This window comes from Corvus kubaryi, unplaced genomic scaffold (genome assembly GCF_017639235.1).
Source record: "Corvus kubaryi isolate FWS band 111438036 unplaced genomic scaffold, C.kubaryi_AGA036_p1.0 37394, whole genome shotgun sequence".
NCBI lineage: Eukaryota > Metazoa > Chordata > Aves > Passeriformes > Corvidae > Corvus > Corvus kubaryi.
In genome coordinates, this window is record NW_024581133.1 from 6,969,797 (window position 1) to 6,997,280 (window position 27,484).

The 27,484-nt window shown below is 46.4% G+C and overlaps 1 protein-coding gene across 9 annotated transcripts in view; it reads left to right on the forward strand.

Annotated features, from left to right (window-relative positions):
• The window catches only part of CHD2 (chromodomain helicase DNA binding protein 2), an 84,975-nt gene that overhangs the window by 32,450 nt on the left and 25,041 nt on the right, over positions 1-27,484 (forward strand). For 7 of the 9 annotated variants that reach the window (XM_042039250.1, XM_042039251.1, XM_042039252.1 and 4 more), the window contains 11 exons: positions 12,074-12,281; positions 15,033-15,119; positions 20,809-20,870; positions 22,113-22,235; positions 22,543-22,689; positions 23,577-23,710; positions 24,356-24,581; positions 25,308-25,408; positions 26,060-26,104; positions 26,257-26,432; positions 27,105-27,229. In XM_042039250.1, coding sequence (XP_041895184.1) covers positions 12,074-12,281; positions 15,033-15,119; positions 20,809-20,870; positions 22,113-22,235; positions 22,543-22,689; positions 23,577-23,710; positions 24,356-24,581; positions 25,308-25,408; positions 26,060-26,104; positions 26,257-26,432; positions 27,105-27,229 — 1,434 coding nt within the window. Of the gene's footprint in view, positions 1-12,073; positions 12,282-15,032; positions 15,120-16,132; positions 16,254-20,808; positions 20,871-22,112; positions 22,236-22,542; positions 22,690-23,576; positions 23,711-24,355; positions 24,582-25,307; positions 25,409-26,059; positions 26,105-26,256; positions 26,433-27,104; positions 27,230-27,484 lie in introns of those variants that run through there. The other 2 variants (XM_042039255.1, XM_042039256.1) reach the window with 2 other exon arrangements.

A 27,484-nucleotide genomic window follows, 5' to 3' on the forward strand; every position in this document is an offset into this window, starting at 1 on the left:
TTGAATAGTATTCTTGATGTCCAGTATTTAACCTTCCTTAAGCACACGAACTTGAAATAGTGTGGTAACACATATATATATAATCAAGTTACTGTAACCTTCTGTTATAAACTTGGATGATGTTCTGGGTGTATTAAAATTGCAGTCAAATTTTAAATTCTAAAATGGATATAGGTAAGTTAGTTTAATTTGAAATTAGTATTAACTAAATTAGCCTCAGGGATATTTGAAGCATTACATGTAGCACTTCAACAGAGCTTTTCTAATAATGCCGTTTAAAAACACATCAGATTTTTATATTGTGCTTTCTTTACTGTAAATGCTGCATGCAAAATATTGTGGGAAAAGTCACCATTTATAAAAAATTATTATTCGGCTTACATAAATTTTTATGCTTTTTTAAAGTGGAGATTATCAACAAGAACAGCAACAGACATAATTTGTTGAGGAAATTTAAAGTATTTTATCAGTGTTGGAAAGGAATAGGAGCTAAAATCTGAGCTATGTAGCAGGAGTCCCACAGGGGGTTTTGTCCTTAGGGGTATGAGATTTGCATAGTGTCTCGTGTGCTTTTGGGGTTTTCATTGAAAGGTTGTTTATCATAATTGATCCATTTACATTTAACACCTGTTGTGTGAAGTTACCCTTCTCCTCCTTCACATCTTTTTTTTTTTTTTTCAAACCTGCTGTGTGTGACACCAACACACCTGAAGTGTGGGAGCAATCGAGCACAGGATATTTGCAAGTGAACCCTGTTGAGCTTATTTGTGAGCTGTGAGTCAGCTCAATGTCATAAAATGGGCTTTACTTCCTGAGGCTGACCTGAAGTAGGGGAAATGATTTCTAGGAAGTAAAGCCACCACTTTGCTGTATTGTAACCCAGAAATGCACCGGTGTCTGCACTTCACGTGCTGGTGAGGCCAGCTTGGCATCCATGGAAGTATTTGAACATGGAAGTTGCACAGTCCTGGTGGGAGCCCTGGGTGCTGGAAGAGGTGGATATGGCTGGTGCCATTCACCTGGGCTGGAGAAAGGTGTTAAGAGTGGAAGAAAATACAGTTTTTGCACACCACTGTAGTGCCCTGAGGAATTGAGTCCCACCTTTCCAGCTCTAAGGAAATACAAAGGCCTGTGCTGAGTAAACAAAAATGCCTGAGAATTGTCCCAAAGCAGATGATTATTCTTGGGGAGAGAGATGGTGTTAACTCTTTACAGTTTGTAAGCTGAGCATTGTACTCCTGCCTTTGTAGGTGCCCAGCAACACCTGTCCTTTGTGCTTTGACAGTAAATCGAACTTGGAGCTGAGTGATTTCATGCAACTTTCCCCAACGGGGGAAAAGTTGCTCTGGGTCTGCTGCAGTTCCTGCTGACCCCCACCTGTGTGCCTGGGATTTGCATAAGTAATTGAACGCGATCTGCTGTATTTTCTAGCATCCTCTGTGCTGCACGTCTGAAGGGCAGGTAGTGTGAAGGTACATCCATGGTCGGCCCTCATGGGAAGTGTAGAGGCCGGAGGCAGGCTGGGGCCCCCTTAAAGCCCAGGAGTGAGTTTTGCAGGGGTAGCAAAAACACGTAGTTTTCTTTTCCCTTGGCCTGTATCTGTTGCGTTTGCGCTCCCACCTCTGAAATACCCGGCGTGGGAACGGTTTGAGCTGCAGACCCTGCAAGGCTGGACAAACGCCGTGTCTGTATCCAGCTCTGGGCTTCTCTAGCATTAAAACATCTTTTTTTTGGGGGGGGAAAATAGGTTGCAGTCGGTTAGCTCCCAGGCCGTTTTCTGTGCCGAGCTGGAGCTCCGAGGTTTGAAATGGCGTGTTTTTGCTGAGCAGCCACCTCCCAGCGCAGGGCTCTGCACAGCACAACACCCTCGCCTGACGTGGCAGCCATTTTATGGAGATGTCGGTACACACGAACCAGCATTTGGCGGAGCGGGGGAGGGGAGGGAAGCGATCGCGTTAAGCACAAGCTGCCCCCCTTGTGTGGCGCTGGGAGCAGGGGGCAGCCCGCTGTCGTTGGGGCAGCGGTGGGGCCGGCTCGGGCGGGCGGCGGCGGCCGGCGCTGTCACAAAATGGCTGTTCTTTGTGCCGCACTGCTCGGGCGCCGCGGGAAGCGGCTGCGGGGTTCAAAGGCCGCCCTGCGCCGGCCGCGCCGCCATTGGCTGCGCGCGCCGCGCGGGCCCCCGGGAGCGGCAGCGGGATCGGGATCAGCGCGCCGGGAGCGGGCGGCTGCCGCTGCCTCCCCCCGCTTCCGCTCATCTGCCGGGCGTGGGCTTACAGTGCTTTCATTTTAAGGGGTTTTCATTTTAATAGTGCAAGCTATTTTGAGAAGCGACTTGAAAAGAAGCAAGGCTATTTTTGCTGCGGATTTTTTCCCTTTTTTTTTTTTAACTTCAAAAGGAATTGTAGAATGCCATAGTATTCCTGGAACATCTGTCTTCTTCTTCTTTTTTTTTTTTTTTTTTTTTTGCGTAGAGGTACAGCTTTCAGTATCTTTAAATCACCAAAACTCACTGTTTGCTTTCAGTGTGCATTTTGCAACTGATTTTCTTTCAGCCGAGTAGAAACACTGAACACATTTCTTAAAATGTTAAATTGTGGGTTTCAAGTTTTTATCCAGTTGACGGGTTACTTTTTAGCTGTTGTGGCCATGTGCATGTGCCGAGGCTTTCAGTTTCATTTGCACCGCTGCATTCTTCAACAAGGACTTTTTTCCCCCCCCTCTTTTTAAGCTTTAACCCTTTGTGAAACTGTCCGGAGCCTTTTTTGAAAGGGAAAAATGTTTGATCAGTGCAGGACACAAAAGGAATAATGTGCAAGGAATTCATATGAATCGTGATGTAATCTCTGTGCAGCACAAAGGAGATTGTTCTTGTTTTGCTTTGTTACTTCTGTTTCACATTACCCTCGTGAAGGAAGTGTCTCATCTAATTACGCATGCACAATCCTGAGGCTTTCAACTCCTCTGTTCCCTGTTTTGTGATTGCTGCCAGAGATGGATACAGTATATACAGTGCTATAAAAAGGGCTCACAAACTGCAAGAAGCTACATTTAGCTGGAATTCATTGTCTTCTGGATTGTTCTTTTTTTAGTTAAACATCTTAAGCTAATTAACCAAATTTTATAGATTCTCTAAAATGCATGACTTTTACTGAATAAAAATTGAGAAATGGGAATAAAGAGCTCACCTGGGTAATTCTGTAACCCTGTTTCTGTGGCACAGCCTGTGCTGGGGCAGGGGCGTTGCCATGGCTGAGTGCACGTGTGTGCAGGCGTGTTCCCAGCTCAGTGAGTGCCTTCAGCCAAAGGAAGGTGATGTGGCTCAGATCGCAGATTAGAGCCTGTTCCCCTTTCTGTTTCACCTGCCACACACTGAGGGTAACAGTTGCCCTTATCTGCACCTTCCCCCACTTCCTCCAGTGCTGGAGACGAGCTGTGGCTCGGTGGTGGCATTTCTGAGAACGCGGATCCCGGCTGTGCCTCGGGAGCAGCACTGGGGCTGCCATAACCACATTTGTGCATTCAAACAAACACTTCCACTGGTAGCTTTGACAGGGCTCAGAAGGAGGGCCAGCAAGGCACTGGTGTTTCATTTTAATCTCTCCAATTTGGTACAGGGATAAACCAGTTCCTGTCTTTGTTTTCATGTTTCACCCCTCAGAAAGTTGCTCATACTGTTAACAGGTTACTGAGCTGCCAAACTTGTCTCTGATGAATTTTTATACTGGCACATCTCTTAATTCAGGTTTATCAGTGCTGGTTTGGAGGAGCAGGTGAGGGTACCAGTGGCAGATGCAGACTGGCCATGAGGTGAAGTACCTGAGACTGCAAGCAGGAGTGTAGGGACTGAAGCTTCTGATGCTATGGACTGGCTGCTTTTGAACTCAAGATGGCCAAAGTAAACCTTCTTTGGGTGGGTTTGGCAGCTTATGCTGAAGTTGCATCTCCATATGACCTGGTGGTGTGTGTATCCACTGTATTTTGTTTCGTGTTGCACACAGCATGAAGGACCCAGCAGGAATTGCAATGTTAAATTAGGCTGCTAAGTTCTGGAGGTGGAAAAGGCTTCTAAATCTCTACTTGCCCCTAGCTGAAATCCAGCTCAGAAAGGAGCTGGTAATGGCTGGAGAAAGCTGCTGTTCTGCTTTATCTCTCTTCTCCTTCAAGGAAAATAAATACCAACAGCACAGCACTGGGGGAGGGGATGGCCTGGATTACCATAATTAGATAGAAGCAGCCTTCTGGCAAAGGTTGTGCTGCTCTACTGACATGGTGTTTGACATCAGTCTTTCTGGTGTGCTTTTATTAAAAGATGCGTGCTGAAATGCCATGTGAGGATGCTCTTTCAGTAGGTGCTGGTGTGTGTGTAAAGCCCACCTTCACATCCTGTAAAGAAGCCTTGAAATGAAAGCAAAAAAGCCCAGAGGAAAAGTTTACCCCTAGTGACTTGCAGTGAAGCTTTTTTGTCACACTGTTAATGCCTCATTTTCTTAGACGGATTATTTTTTGGATATTATGAGCCAAGTGTTGCTGAGTCTTTCTAAATGCACAGCAGCTCATTTTACATTACAGCTTGTGCAGCACTGCTGCTAAATTATAATTTTCAGTCTCCACCTTGCTTTATATTTACCTGTGGGCTGAAATAACCTACTCCGTATTACATGTGATTTTCTGGCCTTGACTAATAGGGGTTAAAAATTAAGAAGTTTTTAACAGTGATCTCAGACTCCTTTCTGGTGTTGTGCTGGAAGTGCTGGCATAGCGTTTAATCCTGGCGTGGCTCAGTGCAGTGTGTCTGCCAAGCTCCACAGACGGGATAGGATGCTGAACACTTCATTGCTCACCAACCTTTACCCCAGCTATGAACAAGTGTGTTGCAATGTCAAGAATCCACTGACTCCAGAACACCCGACTCCTTAGGAAAAAGCTGTGTTGTAACTATTTATGTTTCTTGCAAGTGTTATTGTTGGGTATAGATGACTTAATAGAATTGCTAATATGTTAATTATAGGAGTCGTTTGCATCTCTCTCATGGGGAAGAATCTCTGTGCTTCACTACAGAGTTGTCACCAGCTGAGATTTGAATGCCATGTGCTGTCTATAAAACTTAGGCTTGGTGATGAGCCTTAAATCTCTTGGTTAAAAACAACTTTTAAAAGTCACTTGGAATAACCTCCTCAGGTTAGATCAGGCTTCCTTTTTCTGAACTGCAGGTCACCTGGAACCAGAAAGGAATTTCTGCACCATCATGTTCCTGTTAATGGGGTTTGGGTCCTAATTTCCATATACACTGCATGTCTTTAATCTCAGTGGTTTTAAAGGAAGTTTGCCAAAGAGAAAAAGCATCCACCTTTTCTGTACTAATTGTGTGTGCACTCTCCAGCCCTCATGCATCCACATGTCCTTTGCCAGTGGGGATGCACCTGTGTGGAAATCCCCTTTGTGCTGCCACTGAGCTTCAGCTCAGCTGTCCCCGGTGGGAATCGGCACAACGGTGGCTGGAACAGCAGAGGGCACAGGGACAGCCCTGCCCGCTGTCTGAGGAAGGTGTGCACCCCCGGGCTCCTACTCTTCTCGTTGCCTGGGGCTGAGGAGGAGCTGGGAGCTGCCAGGAGCCAGCGGGTCCTCCCGCTGAAGTGGGATGTGGAGCCCGGAAACGCTTCGCTGCCTCCCGGGGAGGGAGAGACGGGGGCCCTTTCAAACCATGACAACTGCAATTGTTCTCCCCTTTCTGTGCAGGGAAAGGGAAGGATGCTGCCTTGGAGATTATCAATGGTGCTCCTTAATCAAGCAGACAGGTTTTGACTCCTTTTGTCCCTCTGCTGTTTTTTTTTCTTTTTTTTTTCTCTTTTCCCACTGAACATCCCAAGCATTTTCACCCTCTGGCTTAAAGATCAGAGAGTGAGAGAGCCAGCTCTCCCCATCATGAATGGATTGCTTCTTTTGCTTGCTTATGCAAGCACGACATAGTGTCTTTGTAGTGGAGAAAAAAGCCCCACCAGCTTTTGGAAAGTCTTTATCGTTCAGGGATAGCCCAATGTGCTTGGCTGAGCTGCAGCAGAGTGGTGAGGGATATATTTAGCTCTGCCTTTGGCATTTGGGAGTCCTGTGCTGGGGTAAGTAGAAGTGGCCAGAATAGGCTGGGAAGCCTCACAGCCCAGTTCAGGTGGATATTTTGGATAGATAACCTGCTGGGTGCATAATCCATCAGATGGTACAGCAGCACCATGGCCTGGCTGTGCCTACTGCTGTGTAAATGTAATGAACACCCAACCCTGCAAGCCACGTTTGCAGGCACAGGTGGGAGAAGTGTGGATTCTCCATGAGAACTTCTCACATGCCTATTTAAGGGGAAAAAAAAATAAAAGTTGCTGGTCACAAAGTGAGGTTAGGGAAATATTTTTATGCTGCTTTGAAGCATGTGTGGGTAATCTGGAAGGGGCAGCCCTGTAACCATGGGATTTTGTTGTGCCCCTTGAAAGCTAGCCCAGAGTTGGACAAACCGTATTCTGAGTATTCAGAGTTGTTTGAGACCCACTCCTAAACAATATGAGGAGCCTGGTTGTGTTTAGGATATTCTAGTTTAAGTTACTGCCTGGAGATAGATCAGTGTTTTAAATACCATGCATCGGTATGGAGAGTAGAGGAGCAGGAGTATTTTTCTTCCTTCCCTTCCCCCCATTTCTACTTTTCCCTGCAGGAAATAAACTGGAAAAGCTCTTTCACCGAATGGCCCTTCTCAAGGCTTCTCACTTAGAAAATCTTTGCCTTGGGAGACAGGCAAGCACCAATCATTTTTCAGTAGACTTGCAGAGGAACTCAAAAAGCTAGGAATGAATTTATCTATCTTCAGTATCACAATCTGTCCTTCACTTGGCTCTCCTGCACGCTCCATGTGCTGTGTCTGTATGGCCTTGTCTATGATTACTGCGGTATTTGCTCATTTCCTGCCCCCCCCCCCAACAAGGGATAGATCCCGTGCAGTTTTCACTCCTCTGTGGTACCTGTATTATCTTCTCTTTATCCAATGATCTATAGCTAGAATACATCTTGTGTTCCTCTCCCTGGCTTGTTTAAGCGAAAGGTTAAATTTAACATGGTTTAGTGCCTTTTTACAGCCACCCTGTGACTTGAGTGCACATATCAACGTTGATGGTGCTTGTTTAGACATTTCATATATGTTTATATAGAAACATAGAATGGTTTGGGTTGGAAGGGACCACAAAGATCACCTCATTCCAACCTCTCTGCCATGGGCAGGGACACCTTCCACTAGAGCAGGTTGCTCAGAGTCCTATCCAACCTGCCTTGAACACTTCCAGGGAATGGGATGTTCACAACCTCTCTGGGCAGCCTGCTCCAGTGCCTCAGCACGCTCACAGTAAGGAATTTTTTCCTAATATCTAAACCTACTTTCAGTTTAAAGCCATTCCCCTTTGTCCTGTCCCCACATGCTCTTGTGAATAGTTTCTCTTCATAATAGGGAACATCACATTTATAGATAAGATATTCAAAGGAAATGTTTAACAGCAGCACAATTGTCATGTCAGTCGGTGTGTTTGTGCCTTCTGTGGTTTGTCACCGTGCCTGTGTGTCCCACAGTTTGTGCAGGCCACTTTAGGAAGACAGACCTCTTAAAATAGTTTTAAGCTGGTGGCCTGCACCAGCTTTGCTGCTCTGTACTTTGGAGTAAATCTCAGGTTGGTTCTGCTGGTGGATGGGAGCGGCTTGGAGCAGCTGGCAGCTGAGCTGAAGAGCTGTGGGAGCCCAGGAACCCCTCTCAGGTAGAGCTGGCTCTGCCAGACAGACACCCCTAGTCTGGACCCTGCCGTGGTCCTGCCAAGGCCAGTGGGGCTGTGGGGACAGGGCATGAGGCTCAGCTGACCCAGTGGCTACCCCCGGACCTCAGGCTGCTCACCCCTTTCTCAGGATCTATTAGGTTGGAAAAGACCCCTGGGATCATTGAGTCTGACCTATTACTTTTCAACTCTGCAACTTGCCTGCCACTGCCAAGTGCAGTTTATTTCCACTGTTCCCAGTTACTGTAAAGGCTTGGTCTGAACTTGGCTTAAGCCAAGCCGGCGGTGACTTGCTGTTTCTGTGGTGTGTTACCAGGAAGCCTGGCAGGTCCAGCCAGTGCTGGGAACATGGGCTGCAGGGTGAGGAGGGATGGGAGTGGGGAGGGGCTGTCCCAGCCACCTGCCCGTGGCACTTTGGTGTCAGTGAGCTGTGGATGTGCACCTGGGTGTCAGTTACCCACAGCACTCGTGAGGCTCTGGCCAACAATGCACAGGAGTTAAACGTAACGGTTCCTGCTGTCATCCAGCCCCTGATGTTATATCCAGTCATGGGATAATCTGCCAGGATCCTTCTCCAGCTTTCATGGACTGGTTTTGCTGGTGCTGAATCCTTGCAGAGCTTGCACAGCTCAGTGGAATGTTGCTGTTTGGATTCAAACTTGTTTAGATTCAAAACATTCACAAACAGTTCTTAAAGCTGGGAGGAGCTTTGCATGTGGGAGGTTCTTGGGTTATTAATCCTCCTTTATTCCCCTGTCTGAATTCAAGTTCTGTCCCTCAAAAGCCACATTTTAAACACTGGGGCAGAATGGTCCCAGTTAGAGCTATTCCCCGGTCAGTTCTTGGTTTCACAACTGCTTATATTTTTCAGCTGTCTCATACCTTCTGGAAACATATCTACTGTTTGTTCTTACTGAGAGCTTATAAAATGATTTGCTGTTTGCAAAGATGATCCCCTATAAAATGAAGTCATATATGAAATATTAAATGCAAAGTCTGGAGGCTTCAGGCACGTGGTAATTGCCTTTTAAACTCAGATGCCTCACTGTAAAGGGTCTTATCACTGCCTTTCAGCTACTTATTTCTTGGAAGGAACATATCCTTGGTAAGGAATGATTTAGTTTTGCTCCCCCTCAAGTCCAGGAGCAGGCTCTTAATTAAAACAGACTTACAGCCTGAAGTATTTCTTGGAAACCAGAGGAATGTATTTGGCTGAGTCTTTGCAGATCTCAACTTCTTTTAAGAGTTTCTCACTTCAAGGAAGTTACCAATGGTCCATCTGTTGCTTTCTTTTGATGTTCATGGGTGTTTTTGGAGGAGGGTGGTCTGGTTGAATTGTGATTTTTGTGACAATTAATTATAGCTTATCCCTCACTTATAGTTTAATTGAAAGTAGGTCTTGTTTGGATGCTAACTTAGGGGCATTTAACCAGGACAAATTCCAAAAATAACTTCTGAAAAGAGGACTTAGGTCTCCAGGTATATACAGTGTTAGACCTGATTTGACATCTGATGTTGCTAATACATTATATTCTGTTGGCAGGTAGAAATGCTTTCCTGATTGTTGCAGTGACAGAAAGGATTATTTTATGGAAATAGGCCTTCCAGTTATTTTTTTAATCCGATCAACATAGAAATGAAGACAAATACATATTTTGCCTCAATAACAGGTTGTTCATTAAAAAAGAAGAATTATTTGCAACAGCCTTCAAAAGGATGTAACCACTTCTCATCTGTGTTTCTTTCCTTAGTAGGGCAAGCAGGTGTGCAGGCAAATACCTGCACATACAGATGTGTATGTCACCAGAGAAGTCTCCCTCTTTTCAAATGACACAGTTCACAGCCTGAAAAAAAAGAATTACAGTGTTCAGATAATGTTGTGGATAAAGCACGTGAATTATGGCTATCGATGCGCAGAGAGCCTGTGTCCCTGTGTCTTTGAAATAAAGCTTAGGGCTTTGAGGAACAAAGAGCTCCAGAGTGGGAGGAGGACATTAATTAGTGTTCTGCCTCTGAACAAATACTGTCAGAGCTGTCTGGCCTCAGTCTTGCCTGGGCTGTTAGAATTCCTTCCAGCTATTGCTAATACATCTGATTGAAGGAAAAATTGTCCTCCTCTTCCTGTGTGGAACACAGGATGCCAACATGGCTCAGGCAGAGCCTGATGTTGCCACTTCTGTCATGACAGCAGAGCTTCGGATGCCTGCAGATCCCGTTCCTTTGTGGAGGCCCAGAGGGATGGTGTCCTGCCAAGCCCTGCCCATGGACACCATCTGTCCCCAGAGCTGCTGGAGTGCCATTCCCAGGAGCGGTGTGGCACCACCACGGGTTATGGCTGTGGCACCGCCATGGGTTATGTGTGTGGCACCACCACACTTTATGGCTGTGGCAATGGAGGGCTGTGGCGGACAAGGGGGGGGAAACTGTTGTAGAGCCTGCAGAACAAGGGGTGTAGTGGGACACTGTGTGTGGGGCTGCGTCTTGGGTTATCGTGGATCACCGCCATCCATGGACAGGGACAGGCAGGAGGGACTGGGCAGCCTGGAATGGCCGTAGTTCAATTTCCAGCCCTGCTTGGAGGAAGCATTGTAATAACCCCGTTCCCTCAAACCCAGGCTGGGACAGTGTAACAGCAGCCATGGGTGACGGCTGCCCGCGCTCCTTGCGGAAGGGGCTCCGTTTGTGTCCCCTCAGGCTCGCACGGCCGCGCTCCCTGCGGTTCCCCTTGCCCGGGGCAGTGCCAGGAAGGAGCCTCCATCGCAGGGATCGGGCACGGCCCCGCGCTCCCAAGATGGCGGCGGAAGGGCGGCCGCGAAATGGCGGCGGCGGCGGCGCCTGAGGGCGCGCGGGTGCTGCCCCCTGCCCGCCTCCCGGCCCACAGCCGCGGATCCCGGGATTTGTCCTGTCCGGGAGCGGGCCGGGCCCGGCTCCATCCGGGCATCCCCAGCTGCTCATCCCCGTGGAGTCGGATGTAAATGTACACGTGCACATGCTTTGGTGGTGTTTCTTTTGTTTTTGTTTGGCTGGTTTTTTGTTTGGTTTTTTTGTTTGTTTGGGGTTTTTTTGCCTAATTTTATTGTTTCTTCCTTGAATCGTGAGATCTGAGCAAAGCCTTTGATGTACTTTGTTACTTTTGTACAAAAGTAGAAAAAAAAAAATAAAGATCTGTTTTCCCTCTGTGGAGTTTTCCTGACTCTTCTTTCATAGTGTTCTAAGTAAACCCTTAAATATCACAAACACATCCAGCTGCCAGTGAAAAGCTGATTGGGAAAGGGGTGCTCCTTGTTCGAAAAGTTTGTAGCATCACTGTCACTGGATTTTTGTTTGTGACAGCGAGGTTTGAGTGCTGCCTTACCAGCGCACGTATGATATGGTGTACTGGGATTTCAGCTTGCTTTTCTGGATTTTAAAATAAAAAGAGTAGATGTTGGGAGTGATTGGGCAAAGGTATTTGAATGTTTTGGCCACCTAAAATAGTTTGGCCTCTCACTGTTTTGTTGAGGAGCCTTTATTTAAGGGGATATCCTGTGTGTTAACCCGTTTGTATATAAAGATACTAAAAAAAAGAAGAGGGAAATACACTACTTGGTCATCTGCTCTCCCATTATTGGCTTGAGAAATGCAGTCTGCACAGCGCTGGTGTGATCCTTTAAACAGGAGCTGCTCCAGCCACAAGCCCATATAAGATTCTTTCTTCTGTCCTGTTGCTGAATTCATTTTTTTTGCAAGAAACATTATATTTAATATCATTCATGGTGTTATGGGTATAGCATTTGATACTGGCCTTTTCCAGAAAATGGGTATCAGATTTATTTTGAACCACTGGCCACACTAGGATGCAGTGGAGAGCCGTGCTGGAGCAACTGCTTATCTTTAATACAGCCGGATGGTCTCTGGATGCTGCAGCTCCCACTCTACCTTATTCTTCCTCGCTCCAAGACAGCCACATCCTCCCAGTAGTACCTGTGCTGCTGGTACTGCTAATGCTTCTGTTCACCTACCACCACTGCTTGTGTTCTGGTGATGAGCAGGAGATCCTAGACAGGGACTTCTGGGGCTGCACTCTCACCTGTGTTCATTGTCAGTCCTGCGAAGGAACTGCCCCTGCTGCAAAATGCCAGTGCGGGGTGTCTCTTCAGGACTGCAGGGTCCACGCTTGCATTCATGCTTTTCCAAGCCTGTTGCTGTGGCTTGGATGTGTCTCAGGTTTGCTCGCTGCATATTTCACAGCTGTGTCAGTGCAGTTAAAATGTAACCTCTTCTTTCTCTACCACTAGTCACTCGGCATCCGAAGAAGCCTCTGGCTCTGACTCTGCAAGCCAGTCTGAAAGTGAGCAGGGCAGCGAGTCAAACAGCAGCTCCGAGTCCTCTGAGAGTCAGTCTGAATCCGAAAGTGAATCAACTGGTTCCAAATCCCAACAGACCCCTCCTGAAACCAAAGAAAAACCAGCCTCTAAGAAGGAAAGGATAGCAGATGTTAAAAAGGTATTGCCCCTGCTGCTCTGCCCAGACACATTACTCCTGTACCACCACCAAAGGTCAGACAGCAGGACCTCAGTGAAGCTGTGTCCAACTTCCTGGCCACATTGCGCATGGACCGAACAGCCTCTGACCTCCAGTGTCCCCAGAGGCTGTCTGGTCTGTGTGCTGGAGCCCTGCTGGTGTCACCCTTGAGAGCAGGAGCTGCTGTGTTTGTGGAACAACCCCTGAGGCACCAGGTAGATGATGACAGGGCCGACTAGTGTGAATGAGGGGTAGGTGCCTGCCATCACTACATGATCCTGTCATTTCATCCTCTGCCTCTGTCTTTCCACTCCTCTCTCCTGTCTCTCCTCTCCCTCAGAAGTAGTAAAGCCTCCCCATGAGAAAAATAATCAGGGAGAAGGTTTTGAAGTTTGAACCACTTTGGGTTTTTTTACATCACTCTTCCTCTGAAAAAAGCATAGGGAAAAAAAAAAAGAGGAAGAATGAAAAAGCGATTTAACTTCCATTATTTATTAAGTCCAGAACAGTGCTTCTTTGTTGTGGTTTTTTTTTCCCTCACAGCTTCCCAGCACCTCCCTAGCAATACCCCTCAGATAGCCAGGTTTTCCCTCTACTTGCTGTCCAGCAGGAAAGGGGATTGTGGATGTTACTGCACATAGTGTCCCTCTTCATTCCCTGGGGCAGAAGCTGCAACTCAACCTGCTTTGCCTGAGGGATGGAGGCACCTGACTAACATAGGGTAGTGTGAGGTGAGAAAGAGGAGCCCAAACACCATTTGGAGACAGGAACTCAGTGAACTGAGTTCGTTTGGAAGGAGAAAATTCTGGTTAGGTCAGCTTGTTTGTTTGTTTGTTTGTGGTGTGTAACTGTCCTGTTGTTCTTAGCCATGGGTTGCACTGAGCACAGTTTGCTCCTGAGAGGGAGTTTTATGGAGAAAGTTGCTATGTGTGTAAAGGATAAGGAGGACGGACCCTGCTTCCAGCCTGCGCTCCCTATGGACCTCCTAGGGAGAAGTGAAGGATTTTGTTACCAGCTTCTCCCTCTCACAAAGCTCCAGGCTGCTGGCTCAGGTTGTGGCTAAATGCTCCAGTGTTCAGACTGCCAAGGGAGGATGAGTTTATAAGGCAGTTGTGGTAACACTATATTAAAATTTGTGCTTTGTTGTTGAAAGGTGGGCACCAAAGGAACTTTTCTCTCCCTCTGAAGGATTCAAAGAGCATGTCCCGAACAAAAAATGTTAACATTATCCTGTGAGGAAGTGCATCCATCTACAGGGTGATAATTAGTATGGATGAAACATGAAAAGGTCAGGGCACCCTCTAATAAGAAAGCCTCTCCCTTCCTTAATTTCTCTGTTAATGGGTGTCTTCCTTAGCTAGGGTCTAACCTAGGCGTGTTGATACCAGTTCCCCTTGAATAACCAATGCAATTAATTATTATATTATTGTTTATTTGGCATTTGTGTAGATACACCCATGAGGGCAAGGTTAATCTGTATTAGGTGCTATTAAGATTTGTCATGGAAGTCGCTGCCACATTCAAAACCCATGCCATTTAATAGATGAAAAGACAAGTTCTTCAAATGGTTTGGGGAGCATTTTGATTTATTCTTTCATGTGAATGTACCTCTGTACTTGCGTGCCCAACAGATACACACTGTCATAGTCTGTTCCTTATCCCATTACTCCTTTAACAGAGGCAGAAAAATTGCTGGGCTGCAGCCTTTTATCCATCATGCTCTCAATTCCAATCACTGCTGCGTCTGGCAGTGTATTTTGATTTCCTTTTGCTGCCAGTGGCTTGCAGAGATATTTGAGGACTGGAGACAGAGAGAATGAGAAGGAAATGAATAGATGTAGAGAACTAAGAGAGTAAGCTCTGCTGAGGGAGAGAGGAATTGCTGGTGTAGGATTTTGAGGGGCATGGTGGTTTTTTGTGTCTGCCGTGTAACTCTTTGTTTCCTGTGTCACCAACACAACTCTGCATTCATCCCCCTCAGGGCATCCATTCTTGTCTCCCCCTTCTCCTGTCCACCTACAAGAACAGTTGCATGCTCTTATACACAGTGTATTAAACTGGTGAGGTCCTCATTTAACAGCAAAGAGCACAACCATTCCCAGCAGTGACCTCTGCACATCTGTGTGCCCTGCGCTGCCAAACCACATTCCTGTCAGTGCATTCAGGAGAGGAACCAGCAGCCACTGCCTTGCCTTGCCAAAGGACAGGGTATCTTGCTCCATTTGCCATCCAGGCTGGGCCACAGAATTCACCTTTGAAGTTGCAGCTGGCAATGTCTCCAGGCAACTGATGGGGCATTCCCTATGGAAAGGAATTGTGCTGGAAGCTGTTAGTGACAGAGAATTGCCCTGTTGACGTGGTAGGTCTGTTCATTCCACGTCCTCCATACCTTTGGTTGCCTCCATACCTTTGGTACCAGTGCTGCAGAGGGCTGGTTACCTCAACACTCTGTCCTCCAGCCTGAAGGAGCTGGAGAGTGATTTGTACTTTGGTGGAAAGATGGACCACTGTAAAGATAACACTGAGATAAACACATGCTGCTTTAGAATGGTGCCAAATACCCCAAAATAATAATAATCTCTTTCAGCCAGTTTTTTTAAAGTGTCCATCTACTGGTTGCTAATTCCCTAATGGTTTTCTGTTGATTTTTTTTTTAAACACCATCAAGCTTCTCTAAAATGTCAAAAATAATTGGGGTAAAGCAGGCCTTCTGATGGTCTGTTTATTTTGCAGATGTGGGAAGAATATCCTGATGTTTATGGGGTTAGGAGGTCAAACCGAAGCAGACAAGAACCGTCACGATTTAATATAAAAGATGAGGTAAGGAAAAAAAAGGATGAGGGGTCACTGAACATATAAAACCAACGAAACCCAAAGAGCAAAGGGAGGTCTCATCTGCATTGGCTTGTAAACACTGAGTCCCAGCTTGGTGCATGGATGTTGGAGCTCACAGTTGAGGTCCCAGTCCTGCATCTGGATCTGCTTGGCCTGAGACCTGTGGAGTGAGCGGGACACTGCCTGGGCTGAGATCTGCATGCACTGATCTGATTGCTGGAATGGGGCGTAATGCAAGTCATGCTCTGCTGTAGGAACATCCTGGAGAGGAGTCTGTGTAATAAAAAAACCAGAACAAAACCAAAACGCAACACAAATCCAACCAGGAATAAAGGAAAGTTCCCAGAAACACCTCATAGCAACAAAATAGTCATTGCCTATCCTGGAATGGATCCCACTAATAAATGCATTTGTGTGTGTGCTGCTTTATGACCCATCAATTTTCTTTGGTTGAATACTGGGTAGTCTTTCATGCTTCAGTTGGAGGTGGCAGTGGTCAGAGCCTGGCAGCCAAACCTTCTAATTGTTCCTGTTTCAGAACACTGTTGGTTTTTTTTTTTTTTTGAAGATGTAGGAATTAGGTGCCACCTTCATTTGCATCTGACAGGTTTTCTGCATGGAGCATTTCATCTGCAGGTCTTCAGGAAGGTCGAGTAGCTATAGCAGAGGGGTAAGAGAACCAGAGAGAGGCTTTCGTGGAGAGCTTGGGGCTTGGGGCTGGGAATCTGAAGATAAGCAGCAGACTTTGAGCAGAGCAGGAGCCCAGTAGTGCTCTGATTCGGGCTGTTTGTGCTTCACCACCAAGATGTGCATTTGGATGCTCAAGGGGTCACATGCAGGTCTCCAGCTCCTTGCCCTGGTGCGTTGTTGCTGAGCCTTGTGGCACCCCAGTGCCACCAGCTGCCCCCCCAGACTCCTGTGCTGGCTGTCCCGCAGAGCAGAGGTCAGGAAGGGGCTCGGGGTGCACCATTGACATAGCTTTTGTTTTCCTTTTCAAGTTGGCAGAGGCTGGGCTGGCCGGCCGCCCCTCTGTGCGATGCCCCGGCATGCACTGTGCCGGCGACCTCACACCCACCCCAGAGCTCCGCTGCACACCCCCCTGCCCTCTTAGGGGCCCAGGTAAGTCCCTTCTTTTTTTGTTTTACAATATTACGTGGTTTTGCAAATGTTGTTTTCTTTTTCGATATCTTTATTTCCTACTACTTAAGGTACAATAAAAAAAAAATTAAATCTGAGATGCAAAAACTTTGCTATACCACAAAATATTGTAAAAAACAAAAAAAACCCAAAGGTCCTCCAAATGACCCCCACTGCAACTTTTGTGAAACAGCTGAAATTAAAAAAATTGGAGCACCCCCTCACCCCTCTCTCCCCAAAGAAACACTGACTGGTCCCCACAGGGCAACTCCCATCTGCAGCAGAATCCAATGGAGGGTGTGACCTGTCAGGAGCACAGTGCTGGGGCCTCGCAGAGAGCAGGAGGAGATGGAAAGTCTTGCTTTTGGAAGACACCAAGCGAGAGGAAATAGCATAGCTCAAGTCTCCGTGGTGCTGAGCACTCCTTGCTGCTGCTGGAGGTGGCAGAAATCCAAGGCACGTCTGAAGATGGTTTTTGCCTTCGCAGGGTCAATCCTGTCGCCAGTGACCTGTGCCTGTTGCTTGCTGCTTGGGACTTCCAGCACAGTGTCTGGGGGCTTGTAACTGCCTTCTTCCCTAATGCTTCTCTGCAGATTAGCAAAGAGCATCGTGCAGGCAGCGTGGCTCAGAGACCAGAGCAAGGATGAGCCATCCCAGCTCCCTGCACTGCCCCGTGACTCACCTGTGCGGGGGAGATGGCGCACAGGTGGAGGTGGTTCTGGTTTTGGGGCCCTTCTCAATCACCATGTCCTCTGAGAGCAGCATTCTGGGTAGGGTTATTTGTGTGTTAGAAATGGTTCCCTTCTGGGGATTTCTGGGCTCCTTGTGTAGGTGTCCGAGGTGCGATCAGGGAGGGTGATAACTCGTGATCAATACCCAGGCGTGGGCTGAGCCATTGGGGAAGTGAAAGCGCAGCTTTGCATAGGAGCACAGAGCTGCTCAGGGGCCCAGAGCTGTCTCCAGGAACAAGAGAATGTGTAAGGTTTTTAGTAAAAACACTACTTCCCCAGGCATTTTCTTTGCAGTTAATAAATCAGCTTCCGGTTTCAGCCAGGGGATGTGAGGAGTACAGAACCAAGTGCCTTTTAGAGTATTCAAATTGAAAGGGGGCAGATTTAGGTTAGATAGATAAAGGAAATTCTTCCCTCTGAGGGTGGTGAGACCCTTGCACAGGGTGTCCAGAGAAGCTGTGGCTGCCCCATCCCTGGAAGTGTTCAAAGCCAGGTTGGATGGGGCTCTGAGCAACCTGTGATAGTGGAAGGTGTCCCTGCCTATGGCAGGGGGTTGGAACTGGATGGACTTTAAGGTCCATTCCAACCCAAACCATTTTATCATTCCATCATTCTGTGATTCTGGGGCAGTTGAGAAATTAATGTGCCCCAACCAGACACAATATTTTTACTATAAAAAGAATAGCTTCAGATTGAATTTGGTGACAGATGTCAGTGCATTTTTTCTGTCAAAGAGACGCCTGAAGTCACGCACCAGTGTGTTCTAAAAATACAGCTGGTTTTCCTATTGGAAAAAAAAAACCTGCTCATTTGCATTTTGGTCAATGCTTTGCCTCATGTATTTCAAATGTTACTAGTCTCACTGAGAAAGAGAAGTTCAGCAGACATAAAACTAACTGGATGAGCTGAGATTCTCCAGCTTTTCTGAAGCACTAGAGCTTGGCTTGCTCTGAAATAAGCAAGTCCTTAGTTTGACTTTAGTCTGAAATACTTACTGGCTCTGTTCAAGCAAGTCATTGTCTCTCCTAATAGGTCCAGAGGCTCACCTGGACCTCCTCTCCAATGGCCTGGAATCTCCATTTCTCCTGCCCTGGGCTAGTGGCAAGGACACTCATGGATATGTATAGGAGCAGAACTTTGAATTGTTCTGTGTTGCTCTTCTTGGTGCTACATGTGCAGCATCATTATGTTTATCCGGCTTTGCTCTACGGCAAAATGCAGTGTAATTAATTTAGTAAAAGTGTGTGCACTTTATGTGCTGGGAGAGGGAGAGAATTGATGTGAGGAGTCAGTGAGCCATGGAGAGGGAAGGCTGATCCCTTAAGCTGGAGATGGGGAAATTGTAAGTGGCCAGATCCTAGTCCAGCTGGAAGTAGTGGTGCAGGAATAAGTTAGGTAGATTTGTAGTGTTTGATAAAGGGGACCTAGGGAAGACAGGTCATCTTTCCCCTTGGCCACAGCAGCAGCACCCCAGCGGGGCAGCCTGAGCCCAGCACTGGCACTCGCGCTCTGGACCGAGCAGCGTGACCCGAGCACCTCCTGCTGGGCTGACAAAAACCCCACTGGGGACTGGGGACGGACTTTGCCAGTCTAGCTTGTGTCATTCAAGGAGGTAACGTTACTAAAATTCAAGTTGCATGTGATTTCCCAACCAGTCTGTTCCTGATGATGGTGGTTGGTGGGCAGACAGGGCCTCGGGTGCACACTCTGGACCTGGCATGCCCTGGCTCTCTGGCTGTCCTCTGTCCTTCCTTGAACAAGGAATTTATCACCAGGAGACACGATGGAGCAGGGAGGAGAGGCTAAGGAGCTGCAGTGTGGCACTTCCCAGCACTCCATACTGGGATGGGGAGGATGTGGGAGCACAAGGCAGGCAGGTGACTCAGGCTGGGGACTGGCTGTGTCAGTGGAGATGGAGCTGGTCTTGACATGCATCCAAAACACACAATGGTGTCTTTGAAAAGTGTAAGAGAAGGCGGCTGAGCTGCAGTCACAAGTTACATTTTTCAAGGTGGAAGAGGGGAGGAAAAGTCGAGTCATGAAGAGATTGTCATCAGCTTTGTAGACCCAGCGACAGAGCAGGGAGAGAGTACAGGCATTAGAAAAATGGACACTAGAAGCTTGGAAAAGGGGATTTTGGCACAGAAGTGGAGTTAATTTCAAAGAGCTAAAGGTTGTATTTGGTTTTCTCCCAATGTGATCTTCTCTGATGCAGAGCAGAACAGAAATCCATCTCTTTTTACTTGTGGCTTGCCAAAATACAGCAAAAGTAAACGTGCACTGAGGGACAGCTGTTAAAATCATGCCCAATTAGAATGGAAAAGCTTCAGAAAGTGGATAAGAGATTAAAAGAGAAAAGGAAAATTGAGGACTTTTGGATTCTGTGTATCAAAACAAATCTGTGGAATGCTTTGCTTGTGTTGCAAGGGTAGGTAGGGCTCTCCATGGTGTTTGCCAGGCACTTGCTTCATGCTTGGTAAATGAGACAGGGATTTCATGCAGGCCCGTGAAACAGGTGGATGAACACGTGTTTGTAGTAAGATATGGTGCAAAAGGTGTTACTGTGCCACATGCAAATCTGACACCAAATCCAGGAAAGCTCATGGTCAGACATGGAGTCCAGTATTTTAGTGGATTTTAATGGATACACTGATGCAAGTGAGACAGGCCTTTCTATGGGTGGAAGGAAAGCTGGAAAATGGGAATGAAGGATGCACGTTGCAACTCACACCATTTCACAAGATCCTTGTGTGCACAGCTGTGTGAGCTGTGTCCAGGAGGGCAGTGGGGGTGTCAGAGGATGCAAACTGTGGTGATGGACAGACCTGTCCATCATGGCCTGGAGCCAAAGCTGAATACTGTGGCAAAAAGCAGCTAGAGGCGGAAGATTTCTAGTAAGTGTGTGGCACAAGCAAACTTAGAGGCTACTTCTGTCATTTTAATACTTCTCTAGAAATTTCACATGGGTTTCTTCAGTTTTGTCCCTGCCTATTTGTGTTTTCTGGGGGAAGATAAGAAGTCATGTTGTCTGTGTGGTGATCTGTTTACATGGTTGACTAGTTTTTATGAAAATGGGGTTGTGTACAACCAGCATAAAGAGATTATTTTAGCTATCTTGGTCTGTGGGAATTAGTGACACCCACTTTTAAAATAGTACAGCAAGTAGTTAGAATAACTCTAGATATATTTAGCCACAGAGACTTCACTGGTTGAAACTGTAGGACTAGGAGGAAGGAAAGCAGCAGGACACGGCTCTGACCCAGTTGGGTCCTTGGTGACTTTTGCTGTGGCAGAAAAAACCCAACAACAAGACAGGGACACTCTTTTGATGAGAATATTGCCTTTTTATGACAATATTTTTATTTCATTCCTTGTAGGAAGTTTGTGCAATGAAGGCAGAGATCATAATGCATTTGTTGGGATAAATTCACCCATGGGTTTGCAATCTCTGGGGTGTTGCACACACTGCAGGTCTGCCTGCCCGCTGCTGCCATGGTGTCTCTTGGGCACTGGGGGTTGATGCTGAGGGGTGGATGGGTCCTGGGCTTAGGGACTCCAGGATAGGTGATGTTGTAGAGCTCTCCAGGCTTCCTGCAGAGAGTTTCCTTCCTCACATTGAGAGCAGAGCAGCAGGACTGTGCAGCTGAGGTGGTGGTGCTGGGAGGCAGCTGCTCTGCACCAAAGCGTCCTTCAGGCTGCAGGGGAAGGAGCTGGGCTCAGCCCACGGGCACGTGTTTCACTTGCATCCTTGAGAAGACAGTCCAGAGTAAAGCATACAACCTGATTTTCTTTCTTTTCAATTAAAGGCAAGTAGCGAATCTGAAAATGAGAGCCCAAAAAGAAGACGCCAGAAGCAGTTGAAAAGAAAGTAAGTTTCTAAAGAAAGGGTTTTGAGTGGTGATGCTTTGGTTTATTTCTCAGTACAGTAGCACACTGGATTGTTTGATAGGAGCTGTCAACATGGAGAGCTTGTAAAATAAATAAATACTTTAATATTTCCAGTAATAATACTTCGGATTACTAAAATTGAAGCATGAATATGTATCTATTGATGGATGCAATTTTCCAACTTCTGTTTGTATTTTCCTACTGTGCCTGTGATGGAATCTGAATGAGTCAGGTTCACTTTCTGTTGTCAGTCAATTCGCTCTTCCATCAGGTTACTGATTCTCCTTCAGAGATACTTAAAACTGTTTAATCCCTTCTCCTCCCACCTTTTTGATTAACTGAGAATAAAATGCCAAATTATTATCCTCTTTTATCTTTTATAACCCTCTGTTAAAACAAAAGAACTTCCATAAAGAATGCTTTGGATGTCTGAGCACTGTAAATGAGTGCACTTACAGTCATGTTTTACTGCCTTTTTCCCATCTAGGAAGTACCTTTTAGTTTTTCCAAACACTGAAGTGAAGTAGGGAACCATGAGCTGCCTGATGGAGAAAATCTAAACACAGCCACATGATCCTGCTCACTTTCTCCTGCATCTTGTTTTTTAACTCTTCATTTAGTTGTACCCATCAGTGCAGGAGGGAAGGTGATAAAGTAGAGGGAGGACTGTGGTAATATGAACCTCTCCTGGTCAAGGAGAATGATCTTTGTGGACCCTCTATGTCCCCTTGGAGAGAGGAGGGGCTCCTCCAAAAGGCATTTTGGAGCTGCAGCTTTGTTCTGAGTTGCCCTCAGAGAATGTGCTTCCTTCCACTAATGGTGCAATGTGACTTGGCTTCACACTTGGAAACTTGAATTGACAGGAGAATTTAGATGTCTGGACACTCGTTGTTCCATTTTCTGGGCTCTAAGGCGCTCGTGTAACTGTGCACATTGTGGCTCGTGCTCTGTGACAGTGAGCACTTCTCTTCAGATCCTTCCAGCCCATCTCAAAAATGCAGAGGTAGAGGGAAAAAAATTAATCAAAGCCCTTGCCCACCCAGGTTTGAGCAGTACAGCTCTGCCGCCAGCACGTGGTTGCATGTGGTAAGAGCTGCTCTCACTCAAGGCAGTCCTGCCTCTGTGTGAACAAAAGCCCAGGTGACTGAGACCCCCCAGGTGTTCGTTCAGGTGTTTGTGTAGAAATATCATTGCCCTTCATGACCTACATTTCTGACCACAGAATTAAATGGAAAAGAGAGGTCTCTGCCGGAGAAGAGGATGAAGATGGAGGGGAGCAAGGCACCAGTGGAGAGAGTGAGCCTGAACCGAAGAAAATTAAAGCAAGAAGGCCTGTCCAAAGGAGGTAAGGAATGGTTGGTTCAGTCTCTTTTTCTGCCTGTGCTGCATGGAGAGGAAATCCCTGTTTGTCACTAACGAATGTGTATTTTTCCTGCAATATTACCCTTGTTTACGGCCTAGTAAACCTAGGGCCTAGTTACTCCCTCATCTCCGCATCTCATGCTCCAGTGAGCAATAGAGTGTTTTCCATGATAGAGCAGATTAAATCCCTTAGGATATAATATTTGAGACTCGTGCTTCCTTAAAGACTTAGTGAAGCAGATATTTACACAAACCATGCTGTATTATGGCTTTATTAACTCTTATTTTAGAACAGTGGCCAAAACTGGTGTTAAAAAGCCCCACAAAATCCAGCGTGGGAAGAGAAAGAAACCAGACTCATCTGAAGATGATGATGATGATGAAGACGATGAGACCCCCAAGAGACAAACTCGGCGAAGAGCAGCCAAAAATGTCAGGTGTGAAGAAGAGTGGGGTTGCTTGGGGGTGAGAGCTGGCTGGGGAAGGGGGAGCACTGGGGGCCCTGACTCCCTGTGTGGTCCTGCAGAGTCCCAGCTCTGCCCTGCAGAGACCTGTGTTTGAGGTGTGGCTCTTTTGACAGGTTCATGCTGGGAACATCCTGGTTTACCTTGTTTTGCCATCTGTGAAGGAGGGAATGTTTACCAGTCCCTCTTAGAGAAACGTGAGGAGGTTTGCATGATATTTGTAAAGCACTCTCAGATGAGATTAATAATTGCAAATAATAGATGAAAATGAGCAAAAGGGAGGAGCTGTGCTGGACTGGACCAATTGTCTGAGAGTGGCTGATAGGTAACGCCCTGGGACAGTGTGTTGAGACAGGGTGGAGGTAAAGCTTTATCCATTCCCCAGTGTACCTTCTCACCTTTCGGGCAGTCCCGATAAGGGACTTGCAAAGAGCCGTTCAAATGATATTTTGTGGTGGTTAAACATTCATCAAAGATGAGAAGTGGAGTTCCTAGGGCAGTGTAGGCACCCGTGCAGCCTCTGCAACCTCCATAGAATAATCTTTCCCTCAACAGTGGAGACTTTCTCTGTTATGGCCTTGCTTCTGCTGCAGAGATTGTTCCACCTTATGAATCATCTGATGTTGGCCATGGTCAGAAAAATTATATGGGCAAGATAGAGGATTAGTCTGATAAAGTGTAGCTGTTTAAGTGTCTTGGGGAAAAATACTGAATGGATGACTTAAGGCATGCGTGTGCTGAACGTGCACTGAACCACGGGATAAATGCTGGAGAAGGTGCTCCAGTCTGAGCCATTCTCTGTGTTGGTGGGCTGGGAAGAATTAAGGGTTTTATATCAGTTTGGTTTTGATCTTATTCAGCTACAAAGAGGATGATGATTTTGAGACGGATTCTGATGACCTGATAGAGATGACTGGGGAAGGTGCTGATGAACAACAAGACAACAGTGAAACTATTGAGAAAGTCTTGGACATCAGGCTTGGAAAAAAGGGAGGTGCGTGGCTCTGGAAGAAGCCTTTATTTCTGATGGCAATCGCACGTGCTCATGGTTTCTTTGAGCTGGTGCAATGCTTTTGTAACTTCAAAGTGGGGCCAAGGGTTGTTTCAGTGCTTTTCATCTTTTCCTCTGTGCCTCTTATTTATGTCTTGTAATATGTAATAGCTTTTGTAACATATAATATTTAAAATCCTAAAATCTCTATAGTTTATGTACTCGGCAGCTTTCATTTAGCCTGCACACATTTTAGAGATGCAGTCATTTCTGCTTTTCTTTGCTTTGAAATATAAAACAGATCTAAGAGAGTCAGTTTTCATGGCCCCATTGACAAAGCCATAATGAAAATAAAGCCAATGTTTTGTTCTCAAAGCCTTACAAAAATGTTTTGTAAAACTGAATGGTTGTGAACACTTTCAAGGGGCCTTTGAATTATACTTAAAGAAAAGCTACTTATGACAGCTTTAAAAAGATTCTGCTGTAGGGAAAACTTTTGTGTGCCTGCCTTACAGAGTTGCAGAATCTGTCGGATGCTCTTTGTGCTCCCGCAAAAGATGTATTACAAGAGTAACTTCCTGCTCTAATGCAGTTAATGCCCAGTGGTTGATAATGAAGGTACCAAATGCAGGCTGGTCTCTCTTGCAGCCATTGGAGCTTCCACCACGGTGTACGCGACCGAGGCCAACGGCAACCCCAGCGCCGACTTCGACCCGGAGAAGGATGAGGGGGAAGTTCAGTACCTGATCAAATGGAAGGGCTGGTCATACATCCACAGCACGTGGGAGAGCGAGGAGTCCTTGCAGCAGCAGAAAGTGAAGGGCCTGAAAAAGCTCGAAAACTTCAAGAAAAAAGAGGAGGAGATCAAGCAATGGTAGGCTTCACTCCAGGCAGTGATTTGGCCTTGGGCAAGTAATTTTCAGCCAGAGGTTTGAGGAGTCGTGACTGAAAATGTTTGATTTCTTCTTACAAAGTATGTTTCATGTGCACTCTGGTCTCTCTTTGCCTGCTGAGGAATGTCCCCCTCACAGAAATGATGTCTGCAGTGTGGATGGCTGTAAAATGGAGAGGGCAAGGCATAAGTTCACACTATTGCTGCTTCCTAGGCTTAAGAATTGGGAGAGCTGGTGACAAATAAATGGTGCACAGACTCACCTGGCCCAGGAGGTGCTGTGAGGGCTTGCAGCCTTACTAACTCTTGTTAATTGTGGGCATCTCTGTGTACAAGTTTTTGCATCAGTTTATGTCCAGCTTCCCCAGGAACTATAATGGGAAGCTGTGGTGTATTTCCAAAGTGGTAAAGCTGGAGTAGCAGCTTCCATCTCTATTTGATTCCTGTTTTGAGACTGATTCTTGCATCAGAATAAGGCAGCATTTAACAGGGAGGCAATCTCAACATCTATGACATTTGCTTCTCAGCAATAATTTATAATTACAGGAAATTTAAGAAACATGTCATATAACAGTAGTTTGCTCCTGTGACTTGTCTGAATGTCAGAGCCGTGTAGGCAAGTAGATTTTCTATATGTAACATCCATGAGCACTATGACAGAAGCATTATAGTGGGTTGTTTTTTTCTTTTGGGTTATTTTGCATCTAGGCTGGGCAAGGTATCACCTGAAGATGTAGAATATTTCAACTGCCAACAAGAGCTGGCTTCAGAGCTGAACAAACAGTATCAAATAGTGGAGAGGGTAATTGGTAAGTGGAGCCAAGACTTTGGTAAAGGGGTGAAGTGGGAGTGGGAACTTTAATCCATGTGACAGCAGAAGGAGTGTGAAGCTCTCTCTTCTTCCCTGTCCTCCAGTATCTCTGAAGAAAAAACCCCCGGTATTTAGTGTATTTCATTGTGTGAAATTTAGGAATTTGGACAGTAGAAATCCAGGTTTACAGATTTGTATTTACAAGCAATACAAATAAGTGACTCTGCTTGCCTGGATTATGGGATGACGCACTTGTTTCTGAGGGGCTGCTGAAGTTCTTTGTCTTGAACCCTTTGGATGCAAGGTGTTTGTTTCCAAAGCAGCAGCATGGGCGTGGCTTTTGTGAGGACCACTTTCCGGGGTGTGGTTGAGGATGGGGTTAGGCTGCAAGGCAGCTCAGGGGTGAGATTTTCATGATTAATTCATAAAAATAAAAACAGAACTTACTGAGTGCTTTGGTAATATCACAGTCATGTCAGTCAGAAGTGCCAGCACCCAGCTGCTTTGGGAATTGGTGTGGAGAGCTGTTTAACCTATTTCCAGTAGAATTCCTGTAAAAACGTGGGTGTGAGGCAGTGATCGCCTGCCTTGCTCCCTCTGCTGGCTGCCAGCATTCCAACCCTCCCTTCCCTTCTCTCTCCAAACACAGCTGTGAAGACCAGCAAGTCTGCCACGGGACATTCAGATTTCCCAGGTAAAAGAGCATTTTTTTGGTCTCTCTACACTTTTCCTATGAGTCAAGAGCTGTCCTGTGGCTGTCCGGGCAGTTCAGCCTGTGAACTGCACTTGTGGTTCAGCTGCTCAACCTCAGGTGCTGAGCTTTGGGCTTTTTGGCATATTTTACAGCAAACAGTCGCAAAACATCCTCGAATGACCCCGAATACCTGTGTAAGTGGATGGGGCTGCCCTATGCTGAGTGCAGCTGGGAAGATGAGGCTCTGATCAGCAAGAAATTTCAGCACTGCATTGACAGCTTCAACAGTCGTAACAACTCCAAGACGATTCCCACCCGGGACTGCAAGGTTTGCTGGCTTCTCTTCTTTCCTTTGCTGGGTTCCTCCAGGCTGGGGGAAGATGCAAGCAGTGGGAACATGAAATTTTTTCAGGATAAATGTCAGAGAACATTTTCCCATCCTCCCACCTGCGTTTGAAGGGTAGTTTGCTGTTCTCGTATTGTACTTCAAGCAGAATGCGAACCCCTTTGAGTTTCATTTAGTCTGTGCACAGTGAGAACGTTATGTCCCCCTGGGGAGCGGGAGGCTTAATTAATCCTTGCAAAGTGCTTCCTCCTCAGAAGGAGCTGCAGCAGTTTTAATATCAATTGGATGAAAAAACAGTACACCTGGGAAAAGAGGAAGCCTGCAAGATGCTGATGCAGTGAAGGAGAGGGACAGGAATAATGGGAGAAAAACCAAAAGAGGACAAAGAAGGAAGTGGAGCTTGTTCCAACTCCTGTGCATTTTGTGCAGCTTACTACACTCCTGGGGGACTCAGAGCCCTGATCATAAACCAGCAGGCAAATCACAAGAAATGCAGACAGAAGCACTGGCTAGGAAAATGTGGATGGACTTGAACCAGTTAAGAGATAGGCACTCTTTGCTGAATTCATAGATTTCATTGCTGAATTTTCAGCCTTTCAGCTACTGACTATTTGGTCTTTTTCTTTGATAGACTTATGGCAGCATGTCTTTCAGGTGTTGAAGCAGAGGCCGAGGTTTGTTGCCTTGAAGAAGCAGCCCTCGTACATCGGTGGGGAGAACCTGGAGCTGCGGGATTACCAGCTGGAGGGCCTCAACTGGCTCGCTCACTCCTGGTGCAAGTATGTACAGAGGCTGTGATGTTCATTCTGTGGCTTTTTTGTCCCAGAAGGATTTGGCACTCCTCTTTTCAAGTGAGGTCTTTACCTACCCTCCTTCTGCAGCTTGGAAGATTCCAAATATTATCATACCTGGCTGCGTTGCAGACACGAATGCAGACATGCAGACATGAATTTAAGAAACCTTGTATGAAAACAAAAAGCATTTTCCCTGTCTGGGCCTGTTCACATGCTGAATTTGTGTGAGTCTGGCACATA